Here is an 18,534-nt window from a genome sequence, read left to right on the forward strand (position 1 = left end):
AATGGCAGCACCACTCAATCTGAATATCCCGGTAAGGTACCAGAGCCCTGGAAGTAAGGCATCTAAATGACACGTATCCATTGTTAATGTTAATGTGGGCTTTTTAAGCTGCTACGTGTCAAAGTAGCTGCTGTGAAAATGGCCAAGTGGCACACTGGTTTTAATGAGAAACTTTAAATGGTTTAAAATGTGCCTTCTATGTAGTGTTCTGCTGTACTACTCTCCATTCTCTCTCCAGTTTTTCAGGTGAGTGCCTCGCTGATCCGCAGCACAGCCAAACACAAGGCTTTGCTTATTTAACAATAAGGATCAGCCAAGTGTGAACAGCTACACAAGAGCTGGCCTAACCAAACATGACACTGATAGACATACGGACTTAACTGACATTTTAAAGCAAACCAGCAGCCCCCAGTTTACAAATCCCCGACCCCAGATACTCCATTCACAGTGTGTCCAAGAAAGGCTGGATACTGTTGTGAATCACAGGGAACAGTACAGAGAGCAGCTTCTAAACAAAATTAACCGAATGGGTAATTTGATGTGAATTTCTTGCATACTTTCTCAGGAGTCCATTTAATGTGCAGTGCATGCCAGTGCTTGTAAATGTGCTTGTGCGTGTGTGTCTCAGAACAAATGGTAGTGTTTGTGAAATGTGTTGTACTATGTGCATGTACGGATGCTGTGTGTGTGTGTGTGTGTGTGTGTGTGTGTGTGTGTGTGTGTGTGTGTGTGTGTGTGTGTGTGTGTGTGTGTGTGTGTGAGAGAGAGAGAGAGGCTACAGAAACAACAGAGGGCAGGATATAAAAATCCTGATTGTTTCTGAGGGATTATCCTTCACAATGCACAGCTTTATCAGAAAGCCTCGATTGCTGTAACAAGACACGCTTGCCCTGGGTTTGCCCAGCCAAATACTAAGAATCCTGAGTTACCCCAGCAGCGAATCACAAGGGGGGGAAATGAAGAGCGCAGAAAAAAGAAACACAGGGGAGAAGGAGAGCAAAGAGTCGACACTAGATCGAGTGAGTGGATTGAGAGGGAAAGCGGAGAAGAATACACAGAATAAGGATGGGAGAGAAGTACACAGAGAAAAGCAGGAGTTGAACAACTTCAACTGGAGGCCATGCCTCAAACAGGGGTTTGTTTTCTGACAGCGATCCCTCTCAGGAGATTTGGCTGGAAAACATATTGCAGTTATAGAGCCTGTCCAAGTTGCGCAACATGTGCTTCAGCACCATGTGAACAAAAGCTGCTGTGCATCATAGCATGCTGTGCTGCGACTGTTTTGCGTGGCATAGCCTAACGCAGGTCCACTAAGCTTTTGTATTAGAATACTGATAGGCCCTCAGGCTGAGATTTAAATGTAAGCAAACATCTGCCAGATATATGAGGTTTGGCAGTGTGGAGGAGAGGTGCTTTTTATTGGATCATTTTATTTGCTTCCTTTTATAAGACTTTCTCAGTAGGATCAGGTTGCTGTGCCTGATCTTACCAAACTCTGCAAAGGGGAGCTGTGGTTTTGGCTGACTGTGGAAGGGGCTTTAATATGCGCACATTGTAGAAAGTGGGTTTGGGTGTGCAGAACGTTGTGTGAGGCCGTGTGATTAAGCGTAGTCATATATTCCAGTGACAGCTTCATTCCTTTCACATGTGAAGAATATTTGTTTAGATTTGCAAATTTACTTTAGATAATTGTTCATTTGTTGGTTTTTGAAGTGCCATTATGTAACCTCGTTGCATGCTTGTGTATTACAGAGCACAGTGATACATAACTGTAAATAACGAGATGGATGTCATATTTGTGCACATATTTCTCTGTAGGGGAGTATGTGTTGATGTTGAGGTGTTTGGTGTGCTGGCAGTGTGCAGATTTCCTTCACACTGAGCCAAATGGACAGACTAAAGTTTTGCAGCAATCCCAGCGCAACATGCTAGTTCTCCAAACTTTGCTCTCCTTTGGTCTTGCACTGAGAATAAGAGATGATACTTTTTGCCATTTTATGTGAATACACCCCTGCTGACTCTTTGCTTTCCCTTTTAAACCCAGGAAAATGGAAAATGCCATGTAGATGTCTGTGATCTTAAACTATGATTGGCTAATATAACTAGTAAGATTGCGAACATGATACTGTTGTCTTAAAAGCAGTTACTCTTAGTCTATATAGTATATACTGTTTCGGTTTACCGTGGGGGTATTTTAAAACCGTTGTGGAACTATGCAAACACAAGTGGGGTACTGAGCAGCCAGCGCTATTGTTTCAGACCTACTCAGGATTCTTGGGATGTCGCTTTGCCTCAGCTTTGACTCCACAATTCACACCACACACCCCATAGTGTGCTCAGATTTTGTTTTAACCCGAGGTCTAGAATAATAAACTGCATTTTAATTAGGCTGATTTGCACCTTTTCTTTTGCTCTTGAAAACAGTCTGCTAAAAAGAGGCAAAACAGAACAGAAGAGATGGTATTTCGTTTATGCAGCAAGATGAAAGCTGTTTATCTCTCATCACGGCTTTTATGAACGGAGCAAGAAGGGAAAAGTTCAGACAGGCAGTCAGATGACTCAAGCAGCAGTACTGTAATCACTGATTCACACTAAAAATCCCATTTTAACTGTCTGGAATCTATTCAGTGAGATGTCAGACCTAGATGCATGATGTTTGTAAGAGCAAACCCGTGTCATATGGCCATGTTTGTAGCTTTGTGTGCGTTTGCAGGCTGTCCTGCGTCATCTCTGCTCTGCTGTGTTTATGCAGAGGCTCCATGGATATAGAGGGACAGCAGAATATCCAACCCCTCCCACTGTCACTTGATATTTACGGGAAATGGATCAGATGATTGGACAAGTTCGCTTCTACACATTTCCCCCCAAAGGGAGCTGAGCCAAGTTCATTTACTCTTTCATTCATGCCCGCTATGATGCTGTCATCTTTATTCATTAAGGATGTAGTCAAGAGGTGATGAAGAGTGATGCAGAGTTAAGCTAGTTAGTTACGCCAAACTGGCTAATAAGCAAATTTCTTCATCTTCACTGTCCCTTTAGATTTTTCCACACTGAAGCCAATGTCATAATTATGTTTAAGGTGAAAACTCCACAGTGCTTTTGAAATTTGCTAGAATATGCTGGCGAATTATTGCCGTGTAATAAACGGAGCAGGGTGAAAGAGAGGTTAGGAGATGGTAGAAGATGACAGATCTGGAGGGAGAGAAAGAGAGAGGGGCCCGTATCGAGTGACACAGAATACAGTCTGTGTTTTCTCGGTGGACCAGAGAAGATGCAGTGCAAATGAAGCATGCTGCACCATGGCAGCCTCTGCTTTATCTTTGCACCGTGTCTCTGTGTGTTTGCATGAAAGTGAAATGACAGGGGCCTTTTTGAGGCCTCTGTTGTCTCATGGTTCCAATATGTTGGGAGGACTCCATCCACTAACAATTTCCAAAGATTACACTAGGATAACTTTAGCCACGAATTTTTCAAATGTATCCGTTTGTATGGTAAAAGCATCCTGCTAAAATACAGAACTCATACTGACTTACAACATGTAAGCAATTATGTTTGATGTCTTATGTTTTTCAGCTTTGTTTATAATGAAAGTAACCCTCTGTGGTGATTTCATGTCACTTCACGACAGGCTGTTCAGTGTGTCTGACCCACATGGCTAGGGCCTCCCCTTGTGTTTAGTGTGCAAAACTACAAATGAGAAGGGCACTCAGAGAGTGCATCTTCCACTGAGACTATATATTTCACAGTTTCAAAGAAAGTGATCTGCAACATAAATTACAAGGTTCTTTTTTTAACCACACACAACCTTTTCACCAAGTAATGCAATTTGCCTTGCTGGTCTGTTTTTGTTTTGTTTAGATTTTTGTTTTTCAGCCCAGGGTCTCAGGTCACTTCTGGGCTGGAATAAGTTCCAATATGGTCCCAAAGAGATCAAATTTCAAGCTGGGATATTATGTCCTTCTATTTACTGAATGCTACCACTTTCACCAATGAATAATGACTCAGATACTACAGATACTTTAGGTTAGTAAGAGCTAAAAAGTTTCAAAAATAACCATACGTACATAAAAAAAACGCTTTAACACCTTTAGCTGAACTATAAGTTGTTTGACTTTACACTCAGACACAGAAGAAGACCCTTAGACCCCTCAATCACTGCATATATTTAGAAACACAAATCCCCCTCTGTTTTTTTTTTTGGAAATCTCAATACCATGACCATGAGCACTTTCTTATTTTGGGGTCACTGTTGCTTTCATGTTCCACATCTTGTCTAGTTCTCTCTCAGCCCTGGGTATTTCCCTAGCTCCTTTTGTTCCTCCTTTTTGATGTTGCTATCTCTGGTCTGGCTACATATATCATTACGGCCTGTAGAGGTTGTTCCTATGCTGCCATGATTGGCGTGTCTGTGCTGTCTTTCAGTTCAGCTTTCTCGTGCCATTCGTGGGATTTCTCGAATGGTGATGCAATACAGGGGCCTGTCCACCCATGATGGTTCCACTTCCTGTTCCTTATTTTTCAGGTTTCTGCTGTTTGAGGTATTCACTAAACGCATGATCAGTTGTGGCCATCTTCCTGTAACACTCACAGATCTTTGTTGTTTCATCCTGGATTATGGTTCTGACACTCACTAGTCCTCGGCGACCTTACTTCCGCTTTGCATGCTGTCTCAGAGAAGGAGCTTCCTTGTCTTGAAGTCAGTGGGGACAGTCTTGGTAAATCTCGCACTTGATGGCAACTTGTGCTGTGGTTTAAAGTTGGCCTACAGTCTTGTTCGAAGTGTAAAAGTGGACGACCGGTCGATTAGAACTTCCTTTTTTTACACAAAGCGATCGAGAAGATTTTTTTGAAGGTACGTGTCTAATATACAAAAAGCCCCGTCTGGCCTTTATAAATTTTTGTGTGTATTTTAAGGCACCGCCAGCGATTAACTCTAAAAATAGTTGTCCTTGGTTAAATTTTCGATTTTGAGCTTTCAAATTTCCTTGTACGAACTTCCTGCTTTAGGTTCGGTTGTCTTCGAAAAATGCTTACTAGAAGCTGCCTGATTTTCCCAATTCTATTCTTCACCGGGAAATCATTAGGTAAGTGATGCAGCATTGTAAATACGTATTTCTTTATAACCAATATCTTATTTTCACTCTTTTTTTCTTCTCGCAACATCTGCGTCATCGTTTCCTGGTTCTTTACTTAATGTTTCCGTTTGCTTTTCATTTTCTTCTTGCTTAACTTTAAAATACAATTAACTTTACGGTTCCCTAATTACTGTCTCGCAGCATGTCATCAGATAAATGCTTCTTGTGCCGACATTAAAACCCTCGGTGGATTCACGTTCAAACATGGATCACTTCCCGAGGGAAGTAAGATTTATGTCTACGACAACGGGGTAGGTTGGCCTCTTTCAGACTTTAAGTGAAAGCACTTTAGGCTTCTCCCTTTTACACCACAACAGGTAGATCTATTTGATTTGCCGAGCCCCCAAGCTTGCGAAGTGAATGTGTAAACCACTACTTTACGTACAAAGGCAGCGAAACTTTCATCAGAGGGGGCAAAAGTACAGATATTATTTGGTTTTGTAGAAATACACAGATCTGTGTTAAATATGTAATATAAGTGTCAAATGTACTCATAGTAAGAAAATAAACGCAGGTCTTTGAATAATAAATAAATACATAAATAAATAAATATTAGTACATGTGAATGCAAACTTTTTTTCTTTTTCTTTTGCCTCCATACATAAACAGAACAGTGACTATAGTCGGGGATTACAGTGGGATTCGGGAGATGGGGGAACCCTAAAATCGCTTGTAGTGGCGCAGTGAGGAGAAAAGAATCACAACATTTCTAATTTAAGGTCCAGTAGATTTATAAATGATGCAAAAATTGCATATATGTCTTCCCCAAATCCCTGTGTGATAGCTACACCAATATGATTGTCTTTTTCCCATCAGACTGGTTTAATGATTGTGGGTGTGCAGTGCTGGGGAACAAAAATTTCCCTCAAATGTGTTACGCGTAAAGTAACAAGCCTGTTTTGAAAATGTTTGGAGTGGACAGTACAGATGTTTGTGTTAAAATGTAATGAGTAAAAGTAAAAAGGGGTCAGAAAAATGAATACACAAAGTATACTTGAAAATTGTAACAGTATAATATAAGTAATAAGTATTTTGTACTTTGTTACTTTGTTACAAAGTATTTGTACTTTGTTACTTTCCACCTTTGACGTTTATTTCTTTTTCTTTTCCCAACAGACAAGTATTGGCCATGCTGAACTGCGGAATCCACCCTCCATTAGGTTGTCATCTGAAGTTGTACACATGGACAACAACTCAGTGACGACAGTGAAGTGCAGAGACATCACAATTCAAAGCATAGTTCTTGATGGATTGAGGAAGGTACTTGTATGAATTAAATCAGAGAAAGTCCTGTTTAGGGGTAAATCTAAAATGTTAACTCGTTCCTCTGTTTCTTTTTAGGGAAAGCCTTTTGTCAAAGAACACTGCACCTATTTCAAAATTATCGGTAAGGCAACCTATTTTTATACTAGAATACATTAATAAATGTTTTCAAATTTAAAAAAAAATATGCCTCATGTTTACATAATATACTGCACAAATCAATCATCTCCTTTTCTTAAGCTGATGTCACAGCTCTAATTAAGACCGATCCCAACGAGTCACAGGCGTTGCCGACCCTCATCTGTGAGTGGATCCCGTGTGCTCATTTTATTGCTTTATTGCATAGCTGTTGTTAGTACTATAAATGGATGTGAATGAATTATAACTCAAGTGTTTTGTGTTAATACAGATTACATTTTGCCAGCCATTCTAGGGATAATCATAATCATAATTGGGATTGGTCTTCTTCTCCACAACTGGAAAGCACATCTGGAGTGAGTTCTATGGCCTTGGCCTGAAAAAATCAAATTATTATTGCCATGTTACAGATTAACTTATATAATGTTTTGCAAAGATTAATAACTTTTTTATGCTTCTTTTTGTTCAGGCAGCAGCACAGTGAAGCCAGTGTTTCTGGGTTTATAATGTACCTACTGACTTGCCTCCAAAAGACAGGAGAGGGACAAGAAACTAGGTCTGTCTTACTTTTAACATACTGCATGTTTCAGCTTACCTGCTTACCAGAAAGTATGTGAATGCATTTGTGTTACAGGTAGTTAAATCCCCTTCAGTGCCTCCAACTTAACATATAAAAATGAATGAATATTAAAAGTTAAAAAGGGCCACATCATTGACAATAATCATTGTACTTTGTTTAACACTTAATGTTAAATAAACTCATTTAAACTGGATGCCCGTTGATGTCACCGGTGTTAATTTAGAAAATGCTTCTTTTAAGACCCGATGAAGGAAGTGACGTTTTACCACAGCTTGGTGACAATGAATTTCTATCAGGCTCTAATTATTGCTTCTGTTTTGTATTTTTATTGTTCTTTGATACTTTGTTATTTATTCTTTGCCATTCTTCTCTTCTGCAGAGCTCCCCCTGGACAGCGTATAGATAATGAGCAAGGCACTGCACTTGAATGTGTAGTTGTTCAAAGGTTAGCCTGACACTTTAGCATTAAAACTTTATCCACTATAACCTTCTTTTTAATCTTTCAGTCCAGACACTGTCTGTGTCTGTGCTTTCTTATAACAATGTGAAGTCTAGACTCTAATGTGCTAAAAGCTACCTTTGTCTGCATAGCACTGAGGCTGATGTCAATACTCCTCAATCCCCCAGCGTGGACCGCAACTTGAGCACAGAGAGAATTCAGCTAACTAAAAAGTGAGAATGAGAATTGGGTTTTGTTTTTTTTTGTTATTGTGCCTAGAGCCTATTTTGTTCTTGAGGTTTATGTCAAGTAAATGCTATTTTTTCTTGTGGCATCCTTATCTATTATTTGTTTTGCAGTGGAGACATCAGTACCCACAATGTTAGCAGAATCTCTCATCACCGCTCTATGAACAGGTACACTTTTGTCTCTGGTTGGGTGCAAGTTTCTATCATATTTTTATGTTTCCCTTCAGTGTGTACTATTACATAACCCCTATCTCCTTCAGGAACTTCAAGAAAGAACCAGGAGGGGTGAATAGCGACAAAGGACAAAACATTAGGTAAGTCTGTGATGATTTAAATCAAAGCAGAACACATTTTTGTTTCTTGTTTTAGATCTTAAGAGATTGTAATAGCTTCGGTTCAGGCTGTTTGCATGTTATGATGATCAAAGGTGTTAGTAACATACAAAAATAATAACCAGCATACATTTAAACTGCATGCCATCATGCGTTTATAAAACGATGTAACCAACGGCAATAAAGATGAAAAAACAGACAGTTTTGCAACATTTATGCGTACACATGCACCACTTTATAGAGAATTGAGTAGCTTACCCTGAGGGTTTATCACGCCCATTTGATAATGGCTGTGAATGCTTCTTCATCTTCAGCGAACTGGACACTGGAGGTGCTGCTGGTAATCGTGCAGAACATGATGAGACTGAAGGACAACCACTGCTAACCAGTAAACGGTGAGACTTGCTTGCTTGCGCTGCCACTGAGCTCTCACATAGTAACTATGACTGAGAAGAAATCTGTGTGATTTTCCAATTTCCAGTCTCCTTCATACCTTGTTTAATTTGGCCTATTGCTGCTATATGTTCCACTGTCGGGACTAACTTTACTAACAGGTCTCTGCCTACACATCCCAAATGTCAAAAGGCCAGACTGAACATCAGAGCTTGTCTGACACCCACTCAGAAAGTGAGCTGTGCTGTAACTGGGAAGAGGTTCACGTCTTTATTCCTTCTCTTTCTGTCTCCAACACTTCCAGTTTTGACATGACAGGTGAAGCCGGACCATTGGCGAACAAGGCTGGCTTTGACCGAGACGGAGTCAGCAGGTGCTCAGCTGTACCGGTGAGGAGGAAGATTCCTTTGTACTTTTTTTTTATTATATCCTCTCTTTGTTTTGTTGTTCTTAAGAGATGTTTTTTTTCTTTTCTTTTTTTGTTGCAGAACACTGACGTGGAGTCACAAGAAATACAAGAAGTAGGAACAGGAAGTAACCAATAGCAACAACAACAATATAATAATAATGATGATAAGAATAGTAATAATAATAATAATAATAATAATGCATATATTATTTTAATAATAATTATTATAAGACATTGTCACACTATATGTATGTTTGCTTGCATTACCTTTGGGATCAAGTCCAGCATTTTGTTTAAATGATTACTGTCAACCTACAATATTTTTTGCAAAGTACAAACTTGCAATATATTTTTAGCTGAATATTAGTTAAAAATAACTAATATAAATAAATTAAAAATTATATATATATATATATATATATATATATATATATATATATATATATATATATATATATATATATATATGTATATATGATGTCACTGTGTTATGTGATTACATCACATCTAAAAGTATTTAATGTGCATATCTTTTTTCATTTGCATAAACAAATTTAGGCAATAATTCAACACAGCCGATCAGATAATATTCATTAGGGTCGTTCTTTTCTGACGAGCAATAATTATTTGCCAGATAATTGCAGTAACTGGCACAAACTGGTAAAAGTAAAGTAACAATTACATTATGGCTTGATGAATAAAATAGAAGGCAGTAGATTAATTTAAAATACTGCACAGTGGGAGATTTCTTACTTGTTATTTTAACAGCTTGACTTGACCAAAGGATGGGTGGACCAAGATGCTAGAAAACATACCACATATACAACAGTGGCACAACAGTATGTTAACATTATCTATATAATAAATAAGTAATAACATGATATATAATGGTATAATACAAGTATACTGTTAAAGTGCATATAATTATGTATAACCCCACCAAAAATTAAATGATATTATATTATAAATGATTATAATTAGTGGCTTTATTATGATAATTATCATAATGCATAGCCTGCGCTGTGTCTTTCTCTCTATATATATTCTTTTTTTGAGTTTATATTAGTTAGCTTTCCTTTCCTCTACTATCATTGCATGCATCTATTCCCAAATTCTGAATAATAGCTTATTTTGCATTAGTTAATTCCCTGCACATTTTAATCAGAAATTATAAGTTTCTTCCCTTTTTTGGAAAAACTATTGTCATTTTTGCATAGGTTAGTTTAAGTGTGATAATTGCCTTAACATTCATGTAAAAAAAAAATTTTTCTTGTCCTTCAAGTTTGAAATAAATTCTAACTTGGATTTGACTGTTTCATTGAGTGTTTTTTCCTGGTTTCCTATTCAAAGCAACACTTTTCAGCATTAAACCACAAGGGGGCAGTAAATAGTCACAAGTCCTGTGCCACTGGGGTAACGGTAGCAATTTACAAGTTATATTACTTTTGTTGAGTAATGGCAACACAGTTAATGCTTGTGTATTTCAGATTGCTCTAACTTCCATCACCATCAAAATATATTTAGACGTATGACCTTTCTATGATCCGTAACTGTGGGTGGAGCTAAACATGCTCTTCAATAGATCAAGCCTCCGTCACAGTGCTGTGGCAGTGCAGTCATTGTGGGTTTTTTGGACTGAACACTGTTTTCTAACATAGTGCTCTGATTTGTAATGAACCACTACTGGGATATTAAACGCGCTGCACTTCACTTGATAATTTAAGTGTTATATACTGTATGTTACAGCACTTAAACAACTGGTTGCCCCTGTGGCTTGATGTATGGTAGTAATTACACTAACGCATGAACACAGAGCAGTTCAGACTGAACTTAATACATCTCTTTTCTCTATCTCCCGGGATCTGCTGACAGCTGCTGTGAGTCTTGTTTTGTCAATATCGGACTCTATTTTAAGCTTCTCTAAATGTGCAATGACCTTGAAAAAGCCTCTTTTTACCTTTCAGACAGACTGAGTGCCAGGAAGTGAATGTGGCTAGGGTTAGAGGCTTTGTTGCTCGTGTTTGATATGTTAGTGTGTGAAAGTGTTACTGTAGCAACAGTGAAAAGAGGGTGATTGAATGGTCAAGGCTTTAGAGCGTCCCCCTCTCAGGGAGTTTCACTGAAAGGACAGGAGCGAGGTAGGGGCTGGGCAGATGGGTGGACTGGTTGGGGGTGGGTCATCATACATGTACGACATACCTTTTTTTCTTACATCATACTGTAACGGCCAAGGTAAAGTTGCAGATATGTTATAATTATGGATGGATGCACATAATCATTCGATATTACTCACCAATGGGTCTTCACTGTGAAAAGGATTATGACCAGTCAGGAAACAAAGCTCAGTAGGAGCTGAACACTGATCACACATTGGGGATAAGTGGGCTTAAGAGAAGCTGCAGTAAATGGGCTGCAATAACCCAGACACTTAAGTGTGTCATACCTGACAGATGTAGCTGATCACAATGTGTAGTTGGCTCTGGAGTGTGCTAAAGGCTGTCTAATGTTGTGTGCTGCTGTGGCTTACTTGACTGCTGCCAGCAAACGGTGTTGCGTTCAAAAGTCAGTAATCTATACTCACACTGCAGTTATTAAATGATTACATCAGGGATCACACCACACTGTATGATTAATTAACCTTGACTGATGCTTTGTAAAGCCGGCTCTAGCAGAGCAAGTATGCCCACTGGTCTGCATGTACATACACATACGTATGAAATGGTTTAAAGCACCACTGGAGTCTGGTAATACTCACTCGGGGTTACTGTAGTGCAACAAAGCCTTGCTCTCTGCAGACAAATATAGGATCAGTCCTCAGGACCTTTATTAGCAGCTGTCCAAACACCAGGAGTCGGAGTTTTGCCTCTTAAACTGACAGCTTGCTTCTTTCTGCATGTCTTTGATCATTCACAAATATGCTTTGGACACAGCAGCATTTGACAAAATCATCATGCCAGCCACCAGGTCAAATGGTGTGCACATACTGTGTGGTTCAAAGGGGAGCTGACTCAGGAAGGGGCTGACTCAGGAAGGGGCTGGGTTGCCTGGCTTCAATCCCCTGCTTCCTCTGGTTCTCAAATGAACAGCACAATATTGTTGCAACCTGCAAGATAGCCCATGAATAAAACATAGCCACTGTATTAGTGCTTAAAGACATCTTTTCATTTTCAGTTTGAACCATATATTGAAGTTTATATGCATATAGAAAAGCGGAAGATTAATAACAATTTCTCTCTGCTGGTTACCTCTTTTAGCACGCTGGAACATACACAAGTACAGAAGCAATTATGCTGTGCATCAGTGCACAACCACATACACACAAGTGTGCACCACAGTACAGCTCCTTCAAGACATTCCCCAAGAAACCTTCAAGCATGAACAGTGTATATTTTAAATAGTTTTTTTATTAATATGTGCTGATACAAGGTCGCTTTGACCTGCAATGATGGAAACACTCACAGAAAATCATCCCCTTTGGCCCAAACAGCTATCAAAGCAATGAGTGTGAGAAAACAAAAATCAAATAAGACAAATGAACATGATTCCTAAAAGAAAACCAAAGTGTTATATTTACCTCAGTTTACAAATGTCTCAGCAGTACATATTAAATTATCCATTTCATAGAAAAATCACAGAAAGCTCTAGATATGGTGCTATATGTAGAACCCCACATGGCACAATGTCAGTGCTCACGCTGCCATATAGCTTGCTATGTAATAACCACTAGCACCCAATGATTTACCTCCTTAATGTTAAGCATTTCAGGTATGTGTAATACTGACCAAGTTCCATTGTACTGAGCTAATTAATACAGCTCTCAGATGATCATCAGGATATCCCATCCATAACCACTGAAGCCAGATATTATACATCTGGTGACAGACACCACATGGGGCTGAATTTTTTGGCCTGTCCCATGGATGATCATGGATTGAGATTACTACAGCCATGAACAGGTGCATGTAGGAACTGTTCAACTCCCCCCAAACCTCAAGCAAGAAAGAAAAAGACAGATTCAGCCTGCTCCAGCTGTGTCAATTGTTTTATTCTTGAACCTTGTAATGTCAACATGTTTAATCGTTTGGAGAAACCCTTGTTGTCCAGGAGCCCCGGGTGTTGCTGGTACCACGCTGTGTATTAAAGATCAGAACTTTCCTGAAATGCTGGCACAGCTCCACAGACACATACTCAACACAAAAGTTAAAGAGCAAAAGTTCATTATTGTGTTCATCCAGTACCTCTAAAGAGTCTTAGTAACTACTTTAAAGGAGTCATGTGGAGAAGAAGAAATCAATAACAAAATAGTACTACCATATGATTTGTTTATATTTGCTCTTTAAAAATCTCTTTAGGAAAATCATGGTGCATTTGCAGGCACTGTAAAAATCGTGCTTTAATTGGCTGATGCGGCAGTGGTCTCATTTTCACATTTTTTTTTGTTAAAGGAAGCATCCGTTAGCTCAAACAATCCCATCATCTTTCTTTCCATCACAGGCAGATTTGTTTTATGAATGAACTTGAGATCTGACATGCCAGCTTGATCAATTTAAACCATAAAGTAATAACTTCTGGTCTGCAAACCACCGTCAGAAAGCAATCTGAAACAAAGTAGCACATCCATCTCCTTATCTCCAGATACGCTCCTGCACAGCCTCACTGCAAACCCCTCTCACCAGCCGTCCCTCCCTCTCTCACCGCCTATGGCTATATATTTGTGACATCTGTGACATCTCTGCTGATGCTGTCCCTCCTCAGTCCTCCTCACGGGCCAGTCTTTGCAGACATAATGACCCTCTGCTCCTCTGGCGCTGTTGAATTCACACACCGCTGTCCTGCCGCTTCTGTACCGCCCTCCTGGTGTGATATGGTCCACACAAAAATGTCTGCGTGTGAATGGGTCAACTGTGAGTGAACAGACTGAAGTCCTGCTGGGATCGCTGTCTAATGATAGACTGAACAATGGCACAAGCTGCAGGGGTGAAACAGCACTGTGTCAAAGGTTGGGCATCCAACCTTTTAAACAACTTCCCACATAACCACTAAAGCTCACACGTCAGGCCTGCCACTGGCTTGGAAGGTTTGCAAATCTAGACAGAAAACAAGAGAATGGAGGTGAGCGAGAGTGAGTTCACAACAATAAATTAGTACCCACTGTGTTATTATTGTAATCAGAGGTTTGAAGGGCTTTGAATGGTGAAGAAACTCCCATCGTGAGAGCCTCCATCCGACAGCGTGGGCCGCGAACCTTCTCCTGTATAATCACCATCATTTACAGCAGTGCAGCCCTCCACTGTTTATTGAGATATTAATCTGGGATAAACAAAGCTTTTGACAAAACAAATTAACACTCTCAAAGAAGTGCTGCACTAATGGAGTCCACTGAGATTGATATTAAAATGTGGATGAGTTTTGGGGGGAGGGCCCTGGGTAGTGCTGGAAAAAAAAAAGAAAAAAGAGAGAAGCAGGCCCAAGGTGACGCACATTCCTCTTCGCAAAGGGAGTGTCTGTCTAAACAGCGTTTCCCCCTGGGGCGAGTCCCAGCTGAACACTGGAGATCAGCATCAGCAAGTTATATCAAATACAATGAGAGCAGGATAATGATGATGGTGTTGAGAACAAAGAGGATACGGATAATGATGGCCATCTTGAGATTCCCATTAACACTTCCACCCTGGAGTGAATTGTTTTATCTTCAGTCTTGCTTGTTAAAATACATTCAAGTTGTCCTCAGTTGACCAGTGAGTGCTACTATGATACCGAGCCCCCACCGCTAATTCAGCCACAAGTCCCGCGCCGCAGCAGAGCCCAACACATGTCCATATTGTCTCTTCATTTGTAAACCGACAGCTCTGAAGCTACAAATCCAAGTGACGCATGTATCATCAGACCAGTATTGCACATGTTTCCCCTATGGCTCAAGTGATGATACCGCAACCTTTTCCTTTGAGCCTCATCACGATCTGTGTCCCATACAATGTTACTTACACAAATGATCAGAATAGCAAGGAAAAATGGCGGCAAATCCGTGTAATCCCCTTCCCTTATCTGTCTTTAACCCCTCTCTCGCTCGCTTTCAGCCCCAGGAGCCTTAGCTAAAAAGCTGTCCTTTGGGTTCTCTTAGAAGTGGGACACTCAGGCCCTAGCCAAATGTCACACTGCAGTGGATGCATCTATTTTCTGCTCACGTCGTATCCACACATCACACTCTTTTGTAGCTGCAGGTTTGGGGGGCAATAGTTAAAGAGTGCCATGAATAAATCAATGTAAATAAATATTCCATAGATATATAATCTGATAAATAAACCATAACAAATACTTTTAAATAAAGGGTAAAGGAAAGGAAACTCTTCCTTTTAAAAGGTCAAATAGATTTCAGCCAGATGAAAGGAGTCTCACAAGTGGCTCTCCCTAGACAGCTCATTTTGCTTGCATAAGGTGGCATATTGGAAACGTGTTCCTCGCGATCGGTCAACCCTGCTTGTCATTTTCATGCTATAGTGTTACCTCTTGTCTCTCGAGGCAGTCTGAATTTTCCTGTCCTCCTTGTAGCGCAGCGGTAAGAGCAACTTCCATTTGAGGCAGAAAAGTAATGGCAGCTCTCTGAGATGAGTATCCCTCCTTCTCTGATGTGCATTCAAGTCAAGTCACAAAAATAGCCTTTCAAATGTGTACGCACACACACATACGCACGCGCTCACAAACCAGACACTTATCAGACACACCCAGGCTCCCGGATACATTCGCACTTACACACATGCACACAGGAAAATAAGGAGTTGTCACATTAGGTTATGGAGTAATGCTGAAACTATCTTTAAGAAACAGCAAAATGCAATATTCTCTGAATGCAAATCATTATCATACATGCTAAAACCCCATGTTGTTAAAAGTACGTAATCTGGTTATATCTTCCAAATAATACAAGAACAAACCAAATCACTTTATGGATGCTGTCGTTCACCCACAATGCTTTATCGTGCTTTGTGAGGCACAGAATGACATTTGACAACATCTATCTCGCTTGCCCCGCACCTCCCACTCCCGCTGCCTTTGCCAATTCCACCCAGGGAATGTCAAAGGTCAAGCATTAACAACATGTAATGGATTATATCACATAAAAATTGTGCCAGGATTTTTTTTGTTGTTCCATTTTTCATTTGTATAAATAAAACCTATTACACATCTTAATCTCTCTCTCTCTACCACTGCCTTTTGATCACTAGGGAATTTTAGTGAAACACTACTGGAACGGCGAGAGAGTGAGAGATCAAGCAATGGGGGAGAGAGATAGAGTGTATCATTCAGGTCACAAACTCCAAAACATTTTATTATTTTTTTCTTTTGTCAGTTTGTTGCAGTACAAGAAGTCATTTCTCATAGTATTTATTACTTTTTGTTGCTTTTGATCATCTGGTGTCTCTATTTACATAGTAGGAATAAAGTAGATTCATGTGTTGTTCCTATGTACACGGTCATACCAATTGGTCGGCCGGTGCGATTGTGACATTTACAGTCTTGCTTGTCACAGCACCGCACAGGGATCGAGTCCACTTCAACTGGCTAGGCTCTAACAGCAAAGTACAAGGGGAGGGGGGCAATACCAATCCGCACTCGCAGCCCCTCGAGGATGTAGACCAACAAATTGAATACTCTGTTCAAAACAACAGCAAGACAGTCATTTAACTTTTCAAAATGCCTAAAGCAAACGACCAAAGAGAACAGTGGAGAGGATTGGCCAGTCTTAAGGGTGCAGGGTCTCCTGTTCTGGAGGGGTGGTGCAGTGCCTCCTCAGTCTCTGTCTTTACCTCCACTCCGCCGCTGTACAGAGCTGTCTATTCACAGCACGCAAAAATGAAGGCAGTTACCCTAAATCAGCTCCCCCTGCCTGCTTGGAACAAAAGCTCTTGCTCCCTTTTACTTAGACGGGGTACTTTTTTTAACTTTTGATGTTCAGTAATGAGCACTTGTAGATGGGTGAAAGTATATATGTGTGCGTGAGTTTGCCTTGTGAATGTTCTAGTTTCTGTTCTGGCTCAATAAAAGATATTTTTGGCAACAATGAAGAGCTTTCTGTGTGACATATTTTAGATTATAATAGTGTACTATATTCCCTGTCTCCACAGCTAACTACTCCTATCAAATGATGACTTGAAAAAGACCTATGGATGGTAAGAAAGGGAAATGAGATAAAATATAAAATGATATCGCCATCTCCGGAGGCAGGCTCGAAGAGAAATTACATTTAAAAAAAAAAAGCTTTAACAAAGTTTCTAAAGTTTTGAAAAATCCAAAAGGTAAAGGGGGTGGGTTGGTACATTCAGAGTGCTGGACTTGGCCTTAGGGTACCAGAAGAACTGGGGACGACTGGGGTTAGACAGAGCCGATGAACACTCTGTGGAAAAACACCCATCCCTCATCTCCATAAGACTGGGGAGGGTTGAAGATAAAGCCTGCATCTGCAGAGTCAGCCATGTATCCCCCAGAAAGTCAATTTGTTTGCTCATATGTTAGTTAAATAAAAGTCAAGACAAAGAAAGGCAACCAAACAAGCAGAAAGTGGAGAGACCCGAGAGAGAGATGGGCTAGGAGGAGGCTCTGGCCATCACATTAGTCCCCAACTTCCTCTTTAACCTCCAGTCACAGGCTGGTGACCAGCTGCATCTGTCCATCACCCTCATTGTGGACAGGCTCTTGGGCCTGGTGTCCCTCCCCACTTGGTCTCCGGGGTGGGGCTTGGTAGAAGGTCTGCATTGGGGCCCCACGAGAGCCCAGGGCAGGCCTCCCGGAGCTGTAGTACAGCTCCTCCGGGGGCTGAGCTGAGCGGGGCACCACCTCCAGGGGCTCAGGACTGCTGTCAGGGTAGGGTGAGTCTCGCAGGTTGGTGATGCTGGTGTACAGGGAGTCATGGGCAGGAGAATCAGGCGCTCTGTTGCCTCCCTGCCCACCAGCACTTTGGCCACTGTGGCCCAGGCTCTCTGTGAGATCGGCCGTGTAGCTCTCCGACTCCTCTGGATCGCTCTGGTAAAGGACTGACTGGGCACGCTGTAACAGCAGGGGCTCCTCCAGAGCTTTATACAGCAGCTCTACATCCTGTGGCGTACGCTGCCGCCCCTCTCTCAGAAAGTCCTCCTCTTCGTCCATACTCGCAGATTGGTCCGGCCCAGCTGCTGTTCCCCGACCAACTCCACCGTGAGGATGTCCTCTGGCCAGGCTGCCATACACTCTGTCTCCTACTTCACCTCCACCTCCTCCACTTCCTCCTCCAACACCACCTCTCAAGTTGTTGTGCACAAGTTCGGAGATGATCATTTTCTCGAAGGCCGCAGCATCAGAGAGGTTTCTTCTGACGCCTCCGCCTCCCAGAGCTTCTGAGCTGCGGGGATTAAAGATGGGTGGGGGAGTTTCTCCACTCCCACCACTTAAGAAGTCACAGCTGCCCCCACCTCCACCTGCTGGGCCACCACGCAGGGAGTAACTGTTGTTGAAGTTACCGTTCAAGGGCAGGGTTTCCATTCCACACGGGTCACGGGGCTTAGATAATGTAGTCTCTGGATCCAAACAAAAGGACAAAGGGTTTTCGTATTATTATTATTATTA

The 18,534-nt window shown here is 41.0% G+C and overlaps 2 protein-coding genes across 4 annotated transcripts in view; one reads left to right on the forward strand and one right to left on the reverse strand.

Moving 5' to 3' along the window:
• The first annotated feature begins 4,443 nt into the window (after positions 1–4,443).
• On the forward strand, positions 4,444–10,252 carry LOC146671809 (uncharacterized). Its single transcript, XM_085404179.1, has 15 exons — positions 4,444–4,852; positions 5,008–5,084; positions 5,277–5,386; positions 6,252–6,395; positions 6,477–6,522; positions 6,639–6,701; positions 6,808–6,892; positions 7,006–7,092; positions 7,496–7,561; positions 7,708–7,788; positions 7,915–7,971; positions 8,064–8,117; positions 8,450–8,530; positions 8,833–8,917; positions 9,017–10,252. Exons 2-15 carry the CDS (start codon positions 5,027–5,029, stop codon positions 9,071–9,073), a joined length of 1,074 nt encoding a protein of 357 aa, XP_085260305.1. The 5' UTR covers positions 4,444–4,852; positions 5,008–5,026; the 3' UTR covers positions 9,074–10,252.
• A 2,107-nt stretch (positions 10,253–12,359) lies between these two features.
• adgrl1a (adhesion G protein-coupled receptor L1a) overlaps positions 12,360–18,534 on the reverse strand; it is a 163,350-nt gene continuing 157,175 nt past the window's right edge. For all 3 annotated transcript variants that reach the window (XM_085404183.1, XM_085404180.1, XM_085404181.1), the window contains one exon: positions 12,360–18,485. In XM_085404183.1, the coding sequence (XP_085260309.1) occupies positions 17,575–18,485 (911 nt within the window). In that variant the 3' untranslated portion in view covers positions 12,360–17,574. The remainder of the gene's footprint in view (positions 18,486–18,534) is intronic.

This window comes from Rhamphochromis longiceps, linkage group LG4 (assembly GCF_057381845.1).
Source record: "Rhamphochromis longiceps isolate RC_006_pf linkage group LG4, R_longiceps_female_GT1.1, whole genome shotgun sequence".
Lineage (NCBI taxonomy): Eukaryota > Metazoa > Chordata > Actinopteri > Cichliformes > Cichlidae > Rhamphochromis > Rhamphochromis longiceps.